Source organism: Haliaeetus albicilla, chromosome Z, assembly GCF_947461875.1.
Source record: "Haliaeetus albicilla chromosome Z, bHalAlb1.1, whole genome shotgun sequence".
NCBI lineage: Eukaryota > Metazoa > Chordata > Aves > Accipitriformes > Accipitridae > Haliaeetus > Haliaeetus albicilla.
In genome coordinates this window covers 42,328,129-42,348,994 of record NC_091516.1, presented here as the reverse complement: position 1 = coordinate 42,348,994, position 20,866 = coordinate 42,328,129, and the positions used below count along the sequence as shown (strand labels likewise).

General features: G+C 43.4%; 1 protein-coding gene across 1 annotated transcript; it reads right to left on the bottom strand.

Annotated features, from left to right (window-relative positions):
• Positions 1-9,332: 9,332 nt before the first annotated feature.
• On the bottom strand, positions 9,333-19,448 carry FNTA (farnesyltransferase, CAAX box, subunit alpha). The gene is made up of 9 exons (XM_069777165.1): positions 19,261-19,448; positions 18,548-18,633; positions 17,829-17,943; positions 15,439-15,543; positions 14,561-14,687; positions 13,982-14,130; positions 12,011-12,073; positions 11,334-11,505; positions 9,333-10,000 (listed from the first exon to the last, which is right to left on the bottom strand). Exons 1-9 carry the CDS (start codon positions 19,431-19,433, stop codon positions 9,872-9,874), a joined length of 1,119 nt encoding a protein of 372 aa, XP_069633266.1. The 5' UTR covers positions 19,434-19,448; the 3' UTR covers positions 9,333-9,871.
• Positions 19,449-20,866: the final 1,418 nt, after the last annotated feature.

Sequence of the window (20,866 nt, the reverse complement as noted above, 5' to 3'; positions counted from 1 at the left end):
TCAATATGATCACAGGAATGCAATGAAAAACAAAATGAGGGAATTGTAAAAAGAACTAGGCCTTAAGCCTCATTGTTTCTAAGACTATTTGTATCAGACATATAACTAATGATTAGAGATTGCTTTAGATGTGATTAATAGAATGCAGTTGCTTATAAAACAATATGCATAAACTGCTTATTTGTCCTATGTGTAGCCCCCACATGGCTGGCTAAAAACCCAGTCAAGCTGAATCAACAGAAGAAGGAGCATACATCTTAAACCTAAGGCATGGGAGTAAGTGATTAACTTTAGAACAAGATAAATCAATAGAATAACCTGAGTGATTTTCAGAAGTTCAAAGGTGATCTTTGATGTGTAAGAAGGTAAGTGATTGTGGTGACCCAAGACCTTCTGCTTACGACCACTAAGTTCAGAAGAACCGGGACACGAGAATTGATGAGATAAATTGATGAATGATAACGACATGGGAACCAAGATTGACTGGAAAATTACAAAGACTTTGGACTGGGATAATGGGTGGTAAAAGCATGTAAGACTGAGAAATTTTTGGAAGTTGCCATTCACTGCGGTGGTGGCCCAACTCTGAGTTGTTAATAAAGCAAACCTAAAGAAAAGTCAGTCATTTCAGTCGTTTTCATGACTGAAAATCCTTTAACAGGTTTTGCCAGATCTATCCTTTACTTCTGAGAGCTTTCATCCTTCTCAGCAGTCAGTTTTTTATGTTTGTTAAGATGCCAGATCTTGATACAAAGCTAAAAGTGCCCCAGCTACCTCTTTCTCTCCTACTTTTCTGGCCAAACCTTTATTAAGAATTTGAGCCAAAACGAACACTGAAAATTCATCAAATCATTTTGTCCTCTTACAAAAATATTCCAAACTGACCACATACCCTTGTAATGGCATGGTTCCAGTAGGGACACCGTTCTTACAGGACCTAAAGTCACAGTGTGCTAGGAAATAGAAACAGTTTTTAAAAATTCTCCAAGTTCCAGCTCCGCTCTCTGTCAGAAGAGGACAAAGAAAAAAGAATTTATCCTTTCTTGAAATTATTATTACTATTCCTTTGGAGATTACTGGTGAACCAACTGATATGCCTCTACTTGGTAACCACAAATGTTGCTGTTTTTCTGCGTGAATGTATCAAACACAGCATCCCAAGCACTGTTCCAGTAAGGAGGAATTATCAGGGACTTACCTTGTTTAATGAAAAAGCACTGTTCCTGTGAGCAAGAGGAAGCAAATAAAACAGTATCTGTGCATCACTGTAAACACTCTTTTCTCTGCTGCTCAGATATATTTTATGCACGTTTCTCAGGGCCATGCTATGATACTCGTTCAGGCTATGAGCTAGGTTTTTATTACCCTCCATTTTTTTCTGCCCTTTTCTTCTCTGCTATCCCCACCCTCTTTTGAAACAATATCCGCACTTAAGCAGGTTCCCTATGAATTCAAATCACTGAGTGACCCTATCTGACCTTTTTGAGTGCTGCCCTGTGCCTGTTCTTGCAGTGGATGCTGCCATCAGATACAGGAGACAAGCAAGGCATAGTGGTTAATCTTTGGATCTATATGCCTCTATTTCAGTAAAATTTAAGCTGACTGCTACCTTATGCCTAGACCTATCAACTCATCTGCTGGCATCATGTGATGGGTGGGATGCTATGATGAGGTGGTTCAATGGAGTCACATACCCCAATCTCTTCAACTGGCCCAAGACTTGGGGGCATTGCAGGGGGCCTTCATGGCTAGGTCCTTTTCCATAAGGACCCTTGTGAGCAGAGGGGCCCTTTAGAAGTCACTGCAAAAATCTCATCAACTCCAGCACTACACAGGCTAAATGCAGCATGGGAAAGCATGGCCCTATGCTGCTTGTATCTGCTATGCAGGCAGGGAGTTGAGGAACAGAAAGTTGAAACTCCAATGGTGACAAAGAGACTGCTAGCATTTGTTGGAGTGGGGGGACATCTCTATGTACACCTGGCATTTTCAAACATAGGAGGACATGCGGTTACTGCTGTAAAAAGCCCATGCTATAAAGTGACAGCTGAAAGCTGGCAGCATGGGATATAAAGCCCAGGAATGAGGGTCATGTCCTGGCCATGGCTGCTGAGTAGCAATCCTGAAGTAAAATGGGTTATACCTCATCTTTCCCTTCCTCTGCTCTCCCTGTAACTTTTAGCTTGCATAGCTCAGACAAGCACAGAACCGCCAATGTATTAGCAATTAAAAAAAGAAATGAGAAAGTCAATACAGACTAACCTGGAGGGAACTGCAAAAGCACAGAATTGCTGGGTGTGCTAGGTGGCTCTCCCTGGTTCAGCAGCAGGCGCCTCTCCTGAAATTGTTTGCTGTAATATTTTTAGCTATTGTTAGTGATGCATGAGTAGTGATTTTGGATTGCCCTGGACCGAGTCATCCCTCATCTTCCCCTTCCTTCTGCAGTAACACAAGAAGATTTCAGCTCTGAGAGGGACCTAGCTATGCCTGGGATACTGCTAATGACAAGCAGAAGTCATCCAGCTTTTGTGGTTCTGTCCAGACATCCACTTCTAACAAAAAATCAGATCTCACCTAAAACAAATCTCTCCCATACATTTTGCCTTGAATGTCAGAAGCCAAGCAGTTTTCGATTCTCAATTTACAAGTTTTTAATTTTTCAGTTAAATAACAATCAACACTGACACTTGAAAATGCGTTTTTAAAAACAGATGTTTCTGGGTTTCATGTGCCTATTTAAAACACTGAAGTTATCTCATTTTTTTGCAGCCTTCAGCTGAGCTCAGGGTCTTTGCAGGCTAGACCTCTAAAACAACTTACCAAGATGATGGGCACTACCACTCAACTGGTAGCAGAGTGCTGGCACAGTGCTGCAAAGGGTTATATGCTTGGGACCCCTCCACACTGGCCATGCGCCTGGGCTGTGGGTACCTGCAAGTGGTCATTTTGGCTCATTTTACAGCAGAGAAGCTGTCAGTGCAAGAAGCAGCCAGCAGAGCCAGTGAGCACCATATGCTGTGATGTACAGGGAGAGTGTGTTCTCACTGTCCTGTAGTAAAACCAGGAATAAAACTCACCACATTCATGGTGTGGCTGGAAGCTAGAGCAGGGACAGGTGTGCATAAGCACCTTGGCTCTGAAAAGGGAAGAAGGTTATCTACCTGCCACCTTCTTGTCCTGGTGACAGACTTTGGCAGAAGGGGAAGCGCAGGGGATGTACATCAACAATACAAACACAGCTCCCTTTTCCTTTTCTTTTCCTCCTTCTAAAGCTTCTTGGTAGCAGCATAAGCATTTATTCAGCTGTTCTTGTGTCTGTTGGAAAGACGACTTGGACAACAGACAGGACACATGAGGAAATGTCGTGGTTTAACCCCAGCCAGCAACTAAGCACCACGCAGCCGCTCACTCACCCCCCCCCCCATCCAGTGGGATGGGGGAGAAAATCAGGAAAAGAAGTAAAACTCCTGGGTTGAGATAAGAACGATTTAATAGAACAGAAAAGAAGAGACTAATAATGATAATGATAACACTAATAAAATGACAACAGTAGTAATAAAAGGATTGAAATGTACAAATGATGCGCAGGGCAATTGCTCACCACCCGCCGACCGACACCCAGCCAGTCCCCAAGCGGCGAATCCCTGCCCCCCCCTTCCCAGTTCCTAAACTAGATGGGACGTCACATGGTATGGAATACACTGTTGGCCAGTTTGGGTCAGGTGCCCTGGCTGGGCATGAGAAGCTGAAAAATCCTTGACTCTAGTCTAAACACTACTGAGCAACAACTGAAAACATCAGTGTTATCAACATTCTTCTCATACTGAACTCAAAACATAGCACTGTACCAGCTACTAGGAGGACAGCTAACTACATCCCAGCTGAAACCAGGACAGGAAACCACTGAAGTAATTAATCAAATACACCTATACAAAGCAACCCAAACCGCAAAGAATGAGAAGCCCAAGCACAGCAAGATTTCTGCTGCAGTGGCAAGATCACTGCTCATGAGCAGTACCGATATAGCAGCATTACACCTGTCACCTGACAATTTCAGATAAGGGCAGAGGTACCAGAGCTAGCATTGTACCCACGGGAAGCAATAATGGCAGCATGTCCTAGCAGCTCAGTGCATACACACATATGAAGCAGCTGCGCCCAAGTAGCTCTGGGTGCTCAGGCTGGCTTGGCTAAAGTCACACATGGCATCTCTTCATTCACTTAAAACCCCTGCACTGTGGTGACAACCCCCAAGATTCAGTTTCAACAGACCAGTGGATGAGGAGGAAAGGTCTGTCTTTGCCCTTCTTCACCAAAGTCCCCAGTCCTGCTTCCCAATGAGTGATGCAACCACTTCTGCACCTGCAGTAGCATGCTCGATTTCCTCAATTAGGCCCAAGTCCTCCCCTGACTTCCAAAGAGCAGGAGCAGGTCCTCTTGTCTTTCAACTCGTATTCAAAGAAACAGCCAGTAATGGCCACCACTGCATTACAGAGGGACCAGAGAAACTTAACATAACAAGGCTGGCTTTAGGGGACCAAAACTTCCCAGATTGTGAAGATGCAGGAGTGTAGCACTCTGGCTGGACGCCCGTCTCCAAAAGGTGTAAACTGGCCACAAAACCCACACCCTGAGCAAAGGGGTTTAGTCACATGGCCCTTTTAGAACACCAGGACTCAACAGAGTCCAGATATGGTACAAGGTGTCTAGTGTCAGAGGAGACATCATTTCAGTTAATGAAAAATTGCTCTCTAATTAACACCAACAATTTTTAGGGAAGCCCCTAAATTTACCTAAATTTACCCTAAATTTACCATTTAGCCCCTCCCAGAATACTTATGCTCGAGCCCTCTGTGGTGCTATGTATTGACTTACCAAGCAGCTGCTCTTCCGTGTTTAATTAGCAGGTGTGAAGTTAGTGGTGTTGCATGGAGTAAGTTATGCTAGTTACACCTGTGCTTGCCTGCACATAGCCAGTGTCAGTGAACTCAGGGTGAATTTCACACTGCCATCTAGCGATTAATGTCCACTTTCCCTGCTGGCTGCAGCAGAAAAATGATACAGCAAAGATTTTAATTCCCCAAGGCTGAAATCTTAGGTAGGCTTATATCCCATGGCTTCTTGAAGAACAATGATGGGTGGCACATGTAATAAAGCACAGAGTCCTAGGTGCAAGGAGCTTGCATAGGACAGCTGATGTAGACATCTAGACATCCTGAGGTGGGGTTCCTAGCGAAATTTGGTGAAGCTTCTATTAGCTCTTCCTGCCAAGTACTTACAGAAAGCTAAATAAGTGCATGCACCCTCAATTTTGGCAGTCTTGTCCTGAATGTTCATATGCAGACACTTGTGTGCCTCTTTACATACTATGATGCTTTTTTTTTTCCTTTTCTGCAAATTCAGGGCCCACCCTAGCAGCAGAAGGTAAGGTATTCTTTGTAGAGCAGGCACAGGGAGGCCCAGAACTTGTAAACGTGTGCCTTTCCTAACAGTGTCAACAGCATCACTTCTGGTCCAGGAATAAGCTCTTAATTTTCCAGAGGGTGTATGTTTTAAGCCAAGTGATGCATTAAGATAAAAGGATACTGAGCAGAGCAGGGATGAATAGAGAAAATAACTGTGTCACTTTCACACTGTGACTTCTGCTAGGTACAGATCATCCCTATTTGAACACTTAAGCATTGGATTACAGTGGAGAAAAACAAATGATTGTCTACTTTAGACATTTCTGTTCTCTGCTTCAGATTTCATCCACTGTTCACTTATATTGAGTAGGCACCCACAGAGAGTGTACTCACATAAATGTACACAGTGTACTTTAAAATGACAATGTTATTCATGACCAGACAGATCAGTCCAGACTGCCAGGGATTCTGGAAAGGACCTGTTATAGGAGAAAAATAATGTACTTTTTACATGCAAATGTGATTTTTTTACGCTTTGCTGTTAGAATGTATTGTACCAACAGCCTGACAGTTCAGACTTAAAGGGAGAGAAAATGTTTTCAACTTGAGGTATTTAATAAGAGATGGTTATTTACAAGGAAAAACTAAATATTGAAGGATGTTTGATACTGGTGGACTATAAGTAAAATGCCATACTGCCACATTAAAAGGCTTACTGAAACTCAGCCAAACATCGTTTTACCCAAGTTTTCCTAATCAGTCCGCCTTAAGCAGAAGATACACTAGGGAAGCGTGCTGCCAACCCAAAAGCCACAGGGGTAGTCACCAACTAAAACCAGAATTAGAAAGTACAAAGAAACACACACCTTATCCCACAATGACCATAATGTGCAGAAGGCACTGATGTTCAGAAAAGGGCATGAGCTAGGCTGAGCAGCATTTTTCACATTCTTGCATCCACCATGCCATATCTGGGACATCTGAGACATGTGAGTCAAGGTGTTAATATTCTCTCTCCATTCATGTGCACAGGGTAAGAAAACCACAGCTGCAGTGTCTCCCCTGCCCATTTTGAACTTGCACATAGGCAAATCTACCAGCATCTGCAAAGCCTTCGTGTAATCCCATAAGGGATGACTCCACACCATCATGTAATGTTGTTCCCTTACCCCTTTGTTCTAGAAGCCACAGGAGGCTTAAGGCATTTTGTGCTCACGTAGGGGCCCATCCCTCCATAAGCCCCTTGTCACCACTGCACTGTGTGAATCGCCTGCTAGCACTTGGAAAAAAGTGTTTCGCACGGCAGGAGCGATTAGAAACCTCACTTCTTCCCTGCTGGAGGATTCTGGTCCCACAGAAGGTCCAGCCGAACAGCACACTCCTAATCTGCCTCAGCACAGCCAGACAGCAACTGATAGGAGCATTTTGTGCTAGCTGAGGTGGTTTTGTACTGAATAGATTAGCAAGGACTTGCACGCTGTTTTGTCAGCCAAGTTGCAGAGACAACAAGGTAGAAGTCAGTAACAGCTTACACAGACAGACACACACAGCTAGACCAACGCAAGAACATCAGCCTCTGATAAAAGCAGGCATAAGGAATTATTTCACATGCTTTAATAATTCTCCAAACTTCACTGAATGTTCCAATTACACTGATTTACAAGGGACAGTTGTACCATTCCAGCACAGCTCTTCAGTAATAAAATTGTACGCAAGAGTCACATCACTACACACAATCAGTAACGAGTAGGTTTTCTTGTACAGATGAACCCTTAGGACAAATGAGTTGGGTTTATCTCCCGATTATAGGTAGTCAGTGCCAATGCCTATAGGTTAAAATTCATCTAACAATTCCTACTATAAGATCCTTTTCTCTATAGCTCATACATTTTGTCAAGCTCCCACTTCCATGAGAAAGATTCTGCCTCAGACACATTTTTAAAATTAAAGGCTTGGTAGCTGCAGTTGCAACCTTGCTGGGCATGCTGCCATTTTCCAAGCTCTGACAGCTCAGTACTTCTGAATATGGTTGACTACCACAGAATTGAGGTGCCTTTTGAAGAGAATTCTAGCGCTTCCTTGCAATCTGACTTACAGTAAACACAAACATCTGAAAGAAAAACTGAACACTTCTGTTGAAATGTGACTTTTTTTTTTTTTTTAACCGGACTCTAGTCTCCAGCATGTTTTTTCTTAGGATTTGCATTATTTGTTTGGTCACACATTTGTTTTACATGAGATGAGGTATTTTTCTGTTAAAGTACGTATCTAGTTATTCCTTCACTGGTAAACTTAGCTCAGAAATGGCATTATCTTTGCAAGTATCACTATGCTTGTATAACCAGTATAAAACCCTACTATCTGTGTCAGTAGATTACCAATTACTTCTAGACATCGTTTCAAGGATGAGAAGGCCATAAGTTGACCACATGTAAGAAAATAGTCTAACAGTCCCGTCAGAGGGTCCCATCATTCTTGACACAGAAGCAAAACAGGGCAAAATCTAAAATCTTCCCTCACACCACAAGTGACTAAGAGATCACGTCCCAAAATACACTGTCCCAGTGGACACTGTTCCTCATCTTACCTTGGACTGAGCTATTTTCTCTGAAATTCATGCCAGTGTCTATAAAGAATACCCTGCCTCATTCCAAGTGCCCTCTGAATTTTGTTTATGAAAGATACAGGAACTTAGTAACACCCTAAGAAGAGGCAAAATTCTGTTCCCTCTTCACTGATGATGTTTAAGGATTGCATTTGCTTGTTGCATCTCTCTGAGCTTTCTTGACTGGTAGTGGCAAATACATTACTTTGCCCTGAAGACCTTGAACATCCTGTCTGATTAGTACTCCACATTTAGTGTAGTTTCAGTTAGGAACATGGGGGTAAAAACATACACTTTTTGTTCTATGCTGGAGCTTCAACTGTGGTAAAAAAAAAAGGCAAAAAAAAAAGGAAGGTAACAAATCTCTAAAAGTTTGAAGTTCATGTCCATTTTAAATGTTCACGTATCACTATAAACATGTTTTCTCTACTGCTGGGAAAGCAGCACAAACATTAAAAAAAAAATGTAGCTTTCATATACTAATTCTACTCCCCATGAGTTGTTTTAAATTTAAAGAATGCATTTAATTAACATATTTCAAGCATTTAAAATAATCTCCACTGTGGTTTAATTACAGCAGCAGCTTTTAATGTTTAGTATCAGAAACACTGTTCATATTATGGAATAAATACTGGTATTTATTTGTTCTCTTTATGATCATCTCCAAGAAAATATTTCATATCAAACAAGCACTCCACGCTAAAAAACACAGTTTGCAATAGCCATTTACTGAAAACAGGGCAGATGCAGCAGTTTTCTTGTACAAGTACACACATCTTTTGCAGTTCTGTACTGCAGGTGCCTTTTATCTTTCATAAAGTGGAGGAAAAATACTTCTTGGCTGAATATATGCATGGAGATGATATGAAAAGCCTATAGAAGCAACAAGGTTAAGACATTTAATGAGAATAGGTCCCCAATAAAACCATTCCTTCCCCTCCAGTTCAGTGAAGATACATAACCTAACCAGTTAGTTGTAATCTCTTCTGATGTATAATTTCAGTTGGGTCTGGTTACAAAGGGTGAAGAAAAAAAAGAATTTCAGATTTTCAGCTGTCTGAACAGAATTAAAAAAAAAACCTAAGGAGATTTCCAGGGTCCTCAAAGCATTTTTCTTGACTGTGCATATAAGAATTCAAGGCTCCACTGAATATGTCAAGTGTATGGAATGTTTCTGGGATGAGAATACTCCAGTGCAAAAGACACCTCAATGCCATAGAATCCAATATCCCTAAAAGCGGGTATTTTATCTCTATTAGCATCTGAGAAGAACTGACTATCCACATCTAAAGACCAAAAGAAACAAACTAGAAAATTTCAAATACTTTTAAGTTATCCATTTTTATTAAAAAATGACACTTGGGTGTTAGTTGCATACAATAGCATGTGCTGTCAAGTGTTGCATAGCTGCTCGCACATCAGGCAACAACTGCAGCACCTGCTTGCACTAACCAGAAGTAGGTTACTTCATATCCACTGCAGCTAAGGTACCTGCAGTCATTACTGCAGCATGTGATGTGGCTGTGTTAGGAACCATGAGTGGATAAGCCAGGGCATGAGAAATTGGTTTAGTGCCTTACATAAAGCTGTGCCTGCTATTTATATTTATTATTAGGAAAAAAACCCTTTATTTGGTACATTTCAATAATTAAGCCTTAATACATTTCTTGACTGCACCTAGAGCTATCACCAGTAGCCGCAGCTACCCAAGACTATACAGCACTCTACACTCCTCTTTCATTCCAATACCTCTTCACCAGGAGAATACTACACTCGATTAAACTAGTTGATGACCCTACTTAGTACTGCTTTACTAGCTGTTCTAGCTTGAGCGCTTAGCACTGTTTTCTTCCATGTTCAGTTACTCCTGCTTGTCTGTCAGTGTGCTCTGTTCAGTGCCTGAGCTGTGCTTGTTCTTAAGGGATCTTCCAACATACCTCCAGTATTCTTTTCGGATGGTGTCTTTTTCTTTAGCCAGAATTTCACACAGCTATGAAAGAAAATTGAGATTGGAGTGTTATACCAAAAGCTTATGGAATCCTTAATTATCTTTATAAAATGCATACAATATATGGTTCAGCCAGTATTAGAAACACCTTTCTTAGAAACATTTGTTTTATTCACCAGATTTGCAACTGTCCAATGACCTCAAACTGATGTCAACTCCAATTGGTAGTCAACCAATCTGACACTGCACAAAAATCTCTCCAGTCCTATTTCAGTTGCAACTGCTTCCCTGTGACTTTCTGTTCCTACCACTCATCATCTACCACAGCCTATTCAGTCTGTAGCATACTGCAGTGTAATTGTGACTTCCTGACAAGCTTGACTGTCTTTGTGATCCAGTAGGCTGTAAACCACTTCTTTCAAAACACTGGGGGAACATCCTGCTCTTGCATCTTCAGTACTCCTGATGGACTGACAGGAGATATTTTGCTTACGTTTTTTCTCTTGGCAGACTGTCCCAGAAGGACTCTTTATGCAAGCCAGTAACCTTCTCTCACAACACGTTAAGAGCTGGTGCTATACAGTACTTCTGCATGTTCTATTCTTATATTATTTTGATCTGGGTGAGCAGTGAGGCACAGCAGAAGTCAACCCTACTTGCAGGATATGCTGTGTAAAATTTATATGGTATGAACACTGTCTACAAATGTCGTAGTCAATTTCCTTTTATTATGCAGATGACATTGCCTTTCTCAGTGAACCAGAGTTGAGAACAGGAGCTTCGATGCCTAAATAGGTGAAGAAGTCAAACTCAGTGAAATAGTATAAAGGGACATGAATCTGGGAGGTAAAGCTGCACTGGTCCTGGAACACAACAAAGGGAAAATGTTGAGAAAGAACGATGTTGGAACACAGAGACTCCAGGCAAGAACTGCAGCTCTAATTACACTGAGTTCCAGTCTGCCCCACAGTGAATGAAAAGTGTTCTTGTAAAAACTACACTGCAAACCACAGCAAGTTCCCTGAATATGAAACACAGGGAGATACTCAACATTGCCAGAAGCAATTTATTCTCTGTAGGAAATGGTGCCTGACATTCCTTACTGACGTCCCCAGTGCCTGCTGGCCTTTAAGCTAATTCTGCCAGCTTTCTTGGAAAGAGCTAAGAAGTGCAAAGGGAGCTTGAGATTCTGTTTAGATATAGATACTCTGAGAAGAAGATTCACTAACCTACAGAGAAGAAAGTGAGCTCATGCTACAAAGTCAGCACTGGGAACTCCTCAATTGTACAAAGATCAATCCCATTTTGTTGGGATATAAAAAAGAGAGCAATAGATGGCATCCCTGAGAAGCAAAACCAAGCTCTCAAAACATACCTCCAATGCCTTGTTTAGTGTTTCCTCCTTGTTATCACACTGGTTTTCAAGCATATCTTCATACATGTCCACAAGAAAGGCAATCAGATAGGGTGAGCTGTGGCTGGGCTGTAAATCCAACAGTTGCTCTAACAGATTTGGATACTCAGAAAGACCACGATCCTGTAGAATCCTAGAACAGAGGTTAATAGGCTTGAAACATAATGCTGAGATACTTGATGTGAAGAACTAAATTTTTGTTACAACTTCTTTATTTGGAAATCAAGTTTTGAAATAAGGGTGCAAATACAAGTAAGGCAGAAAGTAAGCAGAATGCAGCAATGATACAGCTTCATGTTGTAGTAAGCTGCTATAGTTATGCTCAACTGAACAGAAATTAGCCTGAAAGCATGCTCATTACTTCCTACTCTATGGTCTTGAACCCAGTAACATTACAGGTTAAGTTTTTAAAAGCCTGAGAAGTACTTGCAATCCTCCTCAAGAACTACAGAGCCAGAAACTTAGTTGAAAGTTACAGAGAAATTAGGTTAATATATTAACCCCTTGTGGAGGTTTTTGCCTGCCTGCTTAAGTACACCACACTAGAATGAACAGCAAAAAGCTCTTTCCAGTTAAGAGCTAGGCATAAGACACCTTCTACAGATATTCTCTTTGCTCCACAGAGAAGGATGCCTCACCCTTTTAAATAGTTCCAAGCGCTCTCATTATGTGGCACTGCTGTGATCATCTCAAGAGTGTAGCTGTAAGAAAGATAACAGATCATGAATATAACCACTAACAGCGCAGTTAGAAATTACTGGAATGTGCTCAGACGCTCCCAAATACATCCCTCTAGTCTGTATTTCAGTCTTTTTGTGGATCATCTCAGCTGGGTCACAGATCAAAAATGTCTCACAATATAGTCTCGGAGAGGCAGACATTGTGAGAACTGTTTTAAATTCTGCAATGTTCCATTTGCTGTGTTTTATACAATAATGAAACAGTTCTCAAAATTATGAGCAGTAACACTAAGAAACAACACGGTATACTTTCCTGGTATGCTAAAGAAATAACTTGTGTCTTGATGCTCAGAAATGGCAAGGGGCTGAAATGTTCTGGAGTAATCAAAGACCAGGATGAGCTATGTTAATATGAGTGCATGTGGTATGTTCTGTACCTATTTGCAGAACTTTCTTCATGAGGCTGCACTTAAGCAAACCCACAGAAAGGCCTGAGCTTTCAGCTCATGCAGCCTTCTGCAGCAGTTCTTTTAAAGTAGCGGTTAGGCAACTCCTCTAAAGGCAAAGCAACAAGAAGCACCTGCCATGTAGTCACAAAGCCACATTTCATCTTCATGAAACAGACTTTACCTTCTGCCCTTCCCCAACATAACCAGGCATTCAGCTGATTTTCAGAGACAGCAGATAATGATAAAAAGTTCTATAAGCAGTACGGGAAAAAAAAAAACCAACCCTAAACCTTTTTTAACCTTCTGCAGTCACTATGACAAAGACCGAATTTTATAAAGCAACAAGCAACCCAAGTACAGTTCTATAATGACATCTGGGAAGCCTTAACCTTAGACAGTCCAATTCTTAAGACGGTATCCAATTATCTTGAACATAGTACCACGTATAAACAGATCAAGGGAGTATGTCAGATCTAACCTTTGGAGAGAAAAGCTGGAAATATCCAAGCCTAAGTCATGGAAATGGTTCAGATTTATTAATCTGCAGTAAAGTTATAAACTGGAAGAGAAGTACAACTACGGCAGTTTGCAAAGACAACTGTGAAAGGTTGTGGGGGCTGGGATCCTCTACGAACAAAGTACCAATGGACCTATTCAGAGACTCAGTCTTTCGTCTGAAGAGTAACTCAAAAAAACTGCAGTACCTTCTTTTCATTGCTTCTTCACTTCACATCACATCTTCTCATAACCATCAACCCTGATAAGCAGTCTGAGATGCAAAGACCATACAGTGAAGCTTCCCTTACCACCATCAGTAGTAAAATAACTGCCTAGAAGCCCAGTCTGTCTCCAGTTACAAACATACCACTTTTGAAAGAGTTTCCAAAGCTCATTTTCCTCAAAAATAGCCAACTCACACAGGTAGTTGTATTTGTGCTGACCACATACCCTTGAAAGCTCCTTTCTTTTTCCAGCTGCATCAAATTCCTCACAAAAGGCAATTCTTCCTACAATCCACGTCATCTTTAAATCATTGTGGCTACTGTACTACTAAATAGCAGTTTAGTACAATATTGCAAGTGCCTCTCCTTCCAAGCTTTCTAGGGGTAAGATGTAAGATATTAATGAACAGCACAACTTATGTGGTTCCAGTGTCACAGATTTTCTGCAGGTTGTTCCACTATAGCTAGCTGACTATAAAAAGCCAAAATTTTTGTTTGCACAATAAACAGCAGGGTGGGAAGACAGATTCATGAGAATAGCTTGCCCAGGGTAAGCTTAGCTTACGCCAGTACTACTCAACAAGTCAGTGGTACTGAACACATCTATATATGCACTAACACTTGATCTGCTATCCATGAGAGTAAGCCCAAAAACCGCATTAAAAACATAGAAGACAAGCCCACAGGGACTGTCAAAATATTCCTTTGCTTTCACATAAGGGAGAATGCTTAATGTGAGCATGAACAGCATTACTAACTGGACTTCTCTGTCTAGGACTGCTGGATCATCATAGCCGGTGGTGTTGAAAATTACGAAGTGTCGCTGGTTCCAAACAGAGTTGTTTCTCACATCCTCCCTCAAAAGCTGGTCTACGTATTCCAGTTCATTGTCCCATAACTTGAACTCCTATGGAAAGGGAAGGAAGAGACAATATCACAATCAAAAGTTTTTATTTTTTAAAATATATTTTCCTTGCTCTTAAGTTCTCTGAACATTAGATACAGAGACTTTTTTACAGAGAGCAACACAAAGTTCAAAGAAAAATAAGGAAGGGTGCAAAAAGAACACGCTACACTATTCAGTTGCACACAATGGTATTAGCTCATCATTAAATTCACACACATAACAGTAAGCAGCCAACAATAGACCTTTTTGAATTCACTTCCTAAAAGGCAAGTTTATAACTAACCTCTACCACACATTAAAATGCAATTGGTTCTCTCACTTCAGCTTTAAGAAACAAAGTGCCAAATGCAATTCAGATTGTATTTAAGACGCAAAACTCTACAACCTGAGCAGGTTATTTAGTGAATCAAGAGTTCTGTGGATACAATACCTGAATAACCCATTGTCTGTGTTGCCATGCATGGTAATTTTTGGCATCTTGGTTAAGAATGTCAGCTATGAACTCAAGCTCTTGGGATGGATCCTGCAGCCACTCCACCAACACCCGTCTGTGATGCCTAATAAGAAGAGAAGGAAACTATTTTTAGAACAGTCTAAAAATTCTTTGTGAATATGTGGTCTGTATTAAAACAGCATATAGCAACCGCACTACTTAGAAAAAAAACACTAGTTAAATACTTCAAATTAAATGTACCAAAACATTTCACTTGGCTCTGAGAAATATATGATACTCTTAACAAATTCTAAGTACACGTACATATTAGCCAATTGCCTCCATTTAGACAAGTTATGTTTACTTGAAGTGACACATTTCCACTTTTAACACTCATGTCCGAAGTCTTCAGCAGAATAAAATTTTCTAGTACTACATAATTTCTCTAGCAATAACAGCACTGCTGTTTTGCCTATTCCCATTCACTTGCGAAAAACGCAACAATAGGTAAGCAAGCTCCAAAGCCAATAAAAGAAAAAACATTCATTTCTATTTGTCTTTTTTGTTTGCCTTTCCATGAGTCACTTTTTTGACCTGTCACACTTATTTTAACAGTTTAAAAATTGAAATAGAAAAAAAACCCAAGACCATTTTAGCATGTCATAATCATATGTTTAGAACAAACTGCCAGAAGGGACTTTGGCAGTGATACTGTTGCAACTTCATTTAACTCCTTCACTACTGCCACTGCACTAGATGCAGGAAGCAACTCTTAACAATTTTTAGGATCAATGATAACAACTTATTCTAGACAGTTTACAAAACAAAAATTATCTGAAAAAATGTTAAGAACTGAGAAGAAACCAGGATTTTACCAGACTTGGTAGTTCTTTGGCTGGTCTTCAATGATAGCTGTAATATACTTAAGTTCCTCATGGAGATCCTTTCCCAAAGACTGGAGGAGGACTCTCCGGAAATGCCTGTATAAAAAAGTCAAGCATTCAAACATTGCAACAGGGCTTTCCTAAAATTCACAGAGGAGAACATAAAAGAATCTTTGTTCATACTTCTACTAACAGATATTGAGTTAAAGAGTGCAAAAAATTAAACCATGTATCCAGTTCTGTTAAAGGCCATTCAGTTATAGAACAGTAGAGAACTGGATTACAACTGGTTACAACAGTATGTTATCCAAGATCACAGCAATCCGGTTTCAAATTAACCTATCTACCCACACTAGTCTTACCATCACAGAAACTATGACTTAGTGCTTAAAAATAATGTAAATTTTCTGACTTTATGCAAGTTAGTGGAATAAAGATGTACAAGAGGTACTTGTTAGCACTCACGAGTTAAAAGCCCCTACTCTGAATATCAGAGTTTATTCATTACCTAACTGAACATTATCCTGACAGATCCTCTAAAATACACTACTTAGTAATTATTTAGCAGGAAATAGCAGCTATCATGCTTTTATGCCTCTTCTTGAGGACAGCTGAGGGCACCAGCATTTTGCCAAGGCCACGTGTTATGGGTTTGTGTGGCGCGGGTTTTTTGGTAGCAGGGGAGGGGGCTGCAGGGGTGGCTCCTGTGAGAAGCTGCTAGAAGCTCCCCCGGCTCCAAGTCGGACCCAACTCTGCCCCAGGCCGATCCAATCAGCAACGGTGGCAGCACCTCTGGGAGATGGCAGGCTGTCCCCCCCAGCCCTTGGAGGTGAGCGGGGGAGAAGAGGCCCCCGAAGATGGCCATGACTCCATGGGAAAACCCATGCTGGAGCAGTGGGTGACTGAAGAACAGCCCGCAGAAAGGACCCACGCCAGGGAAGTTCGGGAAGAACTGCAGCCCACGAAAAGGACCCACGCCAGGGAAGTCTGTGAGGAACTGCAGCCCATGGAAAGGACTCATGTTGAAGGAGTTCATGAAGGACTGTCTCCTGTGGGAGGGACCCCACCATGGAGCAGGGGACGAGTGAGGAGTCCTCCTCCCCCTGAGGAGGAAGGAGCAGCAGAGAAAAGGTGTGGTGAGGTGACCCCAACCCCCATCCCCTGTTCCCCTGCGTGGCGGAGGGGAGGAGGTGGAGAGAACCAGGAGTGGAGTTGAGGCAGGAAGGAGGGAGGGGTGGGGGGAAGGTGTTCTAAGGTTTGGTTTTACTTCCCATTTTACTTCCCATTATTCTTGTTTTGATTTGATTGGTGGTAAATTAAATTGATTTTGTTTCTTCCCCAAGTTGAGCCTGTAATTTGCCTGTGACCATAAGTGATGAGTGATCCCTCCCTGTCCTTGTCTCGACTCACAAGCCTGCCTTTATATTTTCTCCTCATCCCACTGTGGCTGGGGGCGGGGGGAGTGAACATGCGGCTGCGTGGTGCTTTGTTACCAGCTGGGCTGAAACCATGACACCACGTTATCAGGTAAGTGATCTGTATCAGAAATAGCGTGGCCAGCAGGAGCAGGGAGGTGACTGCTCCCCTGTACTTGGCACTGGTGAGGCCACACCTCAAGTGCTGTGTTCAGTTTTGGGCCCCTCACTACAAGAAAGACATTGAGGTGCTGGAGCGTGTTCAGAGAAGGGCAACCAAGTTGGTGGGGGGCCTGGAGCATAAGTCTTATGAGGAGCAGCTGAGGGAGCTGGGGCTGTTTAGTCTAGAGAAGAGGAGGCTGAGGGGAGACCTTATAGCTCTCTACAACTACCTGAAAGGAGGTTGTAATGAGGTGGGTGCTGGTCTCTTCTGTCAGGTGGCTGGAGATAGGACGAGAGGAAACAGCCTCAAGTTGCGGCAAGGGAGATTTAAGTTAGGAATTAGAAAAACTTTCTTTACTGAGAGGGTTGTCAGACATTGGAATAGGCTGCCCAGGGAAGTGGTTGAGTCACCATCCCTGAAGGTATTCAAAAGCACGTAGATGGCGTACTTCAGGACATGGTTTAGTAAGCATGGTTGATGGTTGGACTCGATGATCTTGAAGGTCTTTTCCAAACTAAATGATTCTATGATTCTAACTAATTTTAAAAAGTAAAGTTCTTTTTGTGGCTTATCCTGACCTTGATTGATAATATCCTCAAAGCTAAGTGAATGAAAACCACCAAATCAAAATGAGACACAGAAAATACTGAACAAAGGCTTTCTTCAGAAGCTCACTGGAAGTCTGCACTACTCCTCTGTGTACACTCAACTAGCCGTGCACTGATTAGACTAACAAAATTATTAAAGACATAAGAGGTCAGCAATCAAATGATGACAGAAACAATCCCAAGATTATCACTTACCATACTGTGTAGTTTGCAGCATTTAACTCAATGGCATCTGCTGTTAGCTTGAAAGCTCTTTCGCTTCTCTCATCCCGCTGCAGAACAGCCCGGAAATAATCATAGACATCGCGAACTAAATAGATAACAGCATCTTATCCAAAGCTATCAGGCAATGGCCTGATTAGTGGGTAAGGTTAAAAATCCTTTGAAGTCACTTCCTGTTTGGAGTACTCTAAATATACCTCTTTAAAATGATAGCTACATATTGCTCTGACAGCACTGTTGAGTGAAACCTCCAAATGATGTTAGTATACTGAAAAGCTGCAAAAAAACCTCAAGAATACACCAGCTGAATCATATCCAAAACAATCAGAAAAGCTCCTTGCTGCTCACTCACACTATTTCCCCAGATGCGGTTGCTTCATATGTCCCTCTTCCACCTGTGGGCCAGAAATGCCTTATTATGTGAACCAGACTGTCTGTTGTATTACCTCTTAAGCCATATGATTTTAAAATAAAACCTTGGCTATTAACATCTCGGGTGAAGATTCAACTGCAGAGATGCTTCGTGAAAACATCACACACGACCACCATAACACAATAAATATTAATTTCTTCACAGTACTACTCTAGAAAATATGTTATCCAAAAACGTGAAGTCTTGCTTTAACAGTGCTAAGGACAGATACAAATTTAACCACCTTAAGTTCCCAGTACAGAACATGTTTAAAACTTACATTTTTCACTGTAGATGATCTGAACAACAGGATTTGGCCCATCATTTTGAGGGACAGGTTCAATGTCTGCCCACTCCTTCCTGTCCCTGTAAATAAACAGTTTTGTCTCTTCAGTGCTTCTAAAAAGGACAAAGCGCTACTCAAACCACTGCACGCACAGATCTACATCCACCAACACATCCTCCTTCCCGATGGTCACTGTATTCTTGTCTATGACATAGACCAGAGTATAAACGCGTACGGGAGGTACTGACGTAGGTAACCGTACCACAGTCCAGCTGTGAAACAGCTCGGGACAGGAGAGCAGTCGATCACACCGCCCCCCGTCCCTCAGCCCTAACTGCTGTGACTTGGGTTCGCGCGGCACGCATCGGCAGCGGCTTCCAGCGCTTGTCATCCCCAGGCCCCAGTGCCCCACTCCTCCTGCCCGCGCGGGCCCGTACCTGCACAGCACGTAGCCAACGCCCTCCTCCTCCTCCTCCTCCCGCCCCAGCAGCAGGGGCGGCTGCCACGGCCCGCTGCCGACCTCCGGGCCCGGCTCCGCCGTCCCGCGCCTCTCACAAGCAAGAGCCACTTCCAGGGCCGTGCTACCGCGCGCGCCCCCGCATGGCATGGCGTGGCGTGACGTGACGTGAGGCGAGGCGAGGCTCCGCGCCTTCACCGCCTGGCCGCCCGTGCCGGAGAGCGGCCCGTCGCGGCCGCCCCGGCCGTACCTGTAGAGCACGTAGCCGGCGTCCTCCTCCTCCTCGTCCAGCAGCTGCCCGAGCCCACCCTCCGGCTCGCCGCCAACCTCCCCCTCCGGCTGCAGCTCCTCCTCCGCCGCCGCCGCCGCCCTCCCCTCTGCAGCCATCGCCCCGCCGCCGCTTCTGGCGCCTGGCCTAACCATGGAGAGCGGCGGGAGCAGAGCGGCCGTGGGCCTCGAGGCCGAGTGGCTTGCTACTGCGTGGCTCGCTACCGCCTCCCCTGGCGCGGAGGGCAGGGTTGCGCGGCGGGGTTGAGAGGCGGCCTGCCCGCCCCGGCGCCTGGCCGGGACGCAGCGGCCGGCGGCGGGGCAGGACGGCTGTCCTCCGACCCCGGAGCCGCCACCGGTACCGGCAGCACCCTGAGGAGCTTTAATCCACGGGTCTGCTAATTAACCCTCAGAAAGGTAGCGGGGGAGGCGGCAGGAGGTTGGGCCGGGCTCGAGCCCCGGGCTGGGGTACTTCTCCAGTTCGCTCTTCCCCTTCCAGCTTGCGCTGAGGAAAACCTGTGGAGCCAGCCGGGTCCGTTAGCGTTGTGGCCTGATGGGTCGTCACGTCCCTGCCCGTGCATTATGGGCTAGCGCTGACCGGTTATTTGGGTGGCTGCTATCTACTCTGCTGTGCTTTACGCTTGGGTTTTCACTTCTATAAACTAAAATCTGAGACACGAGAAGTGAAGGGAGGCATTTCTCATGCTAGTGGTAGCGTATTTCCTGTGAGAACCCACCTGAACACCAGCATTGGAGTTTGCAGGTGCAAGGCCGTGAGACCAACAGCACCAGACTGATGCTATGGGAACACATGGGAAAACAGAGGCTCTGGGAAAGGGAAATACAGCAGGTGAGGTGGAAAGTTACAATGCTGCAAATAGCAGGTCCCTGGCATTACTGAATCTTGGGTGCGACAGGCAGGGTGAGCTGTGTTCCTCCCCTATGGAAACTCACAGAATGGCTCCGATTTAGAGTCGAACTTTCTGACAGGGCAAAGCTGAGGAATCTGGTCTCTCTAAAAGGTGGAATCAGAGGAGGTTTTGAAACAGCCAGTTGTAACCAGTCGGTGAAATCAGGGAAGGCAGGAGATCCTCTGAAGTGGTATTGGGTCAGAAGGACAAAGTAGCTGAGCTGAAGATAGTCAGGAAAAGCAGCTGACCCAGTGTTACAGGTTCATAGTCTGGGGCATGCTGAGATGCTTTAGAGAGGGGAGGGCTAAAGACAGGCAGAGCACATGTGTAGTAAGGGCAGTGCATACATCTCCATTTGTGCTTTATATTCGGGGAGGTGGGAAATCATTCCATGTGTGGTGGAAAGGGTTAAAGTCTTTAATTCTGGGGTGCTCAAGTTGAAAGGGTGTAGGTGTGTCACATGTTTTACAGTGATTTTAGGGAAAGAAGAATGGTGCCAGAGCAACAGTGAGGGAATATAAATGCACGGCTGCAAATTGAAACACAAGATCCAGGACAAAGAAGAATCGGGCTTGCAGGTGGTTATTCTGTCACTGAGCAACTTTGTCTCCTTTGGGAAGTCACTTAGCCTCTGTGCTTTCCTTGCCTCTGCCTTTTTTCTGTCCTGTCTGTTTTAAT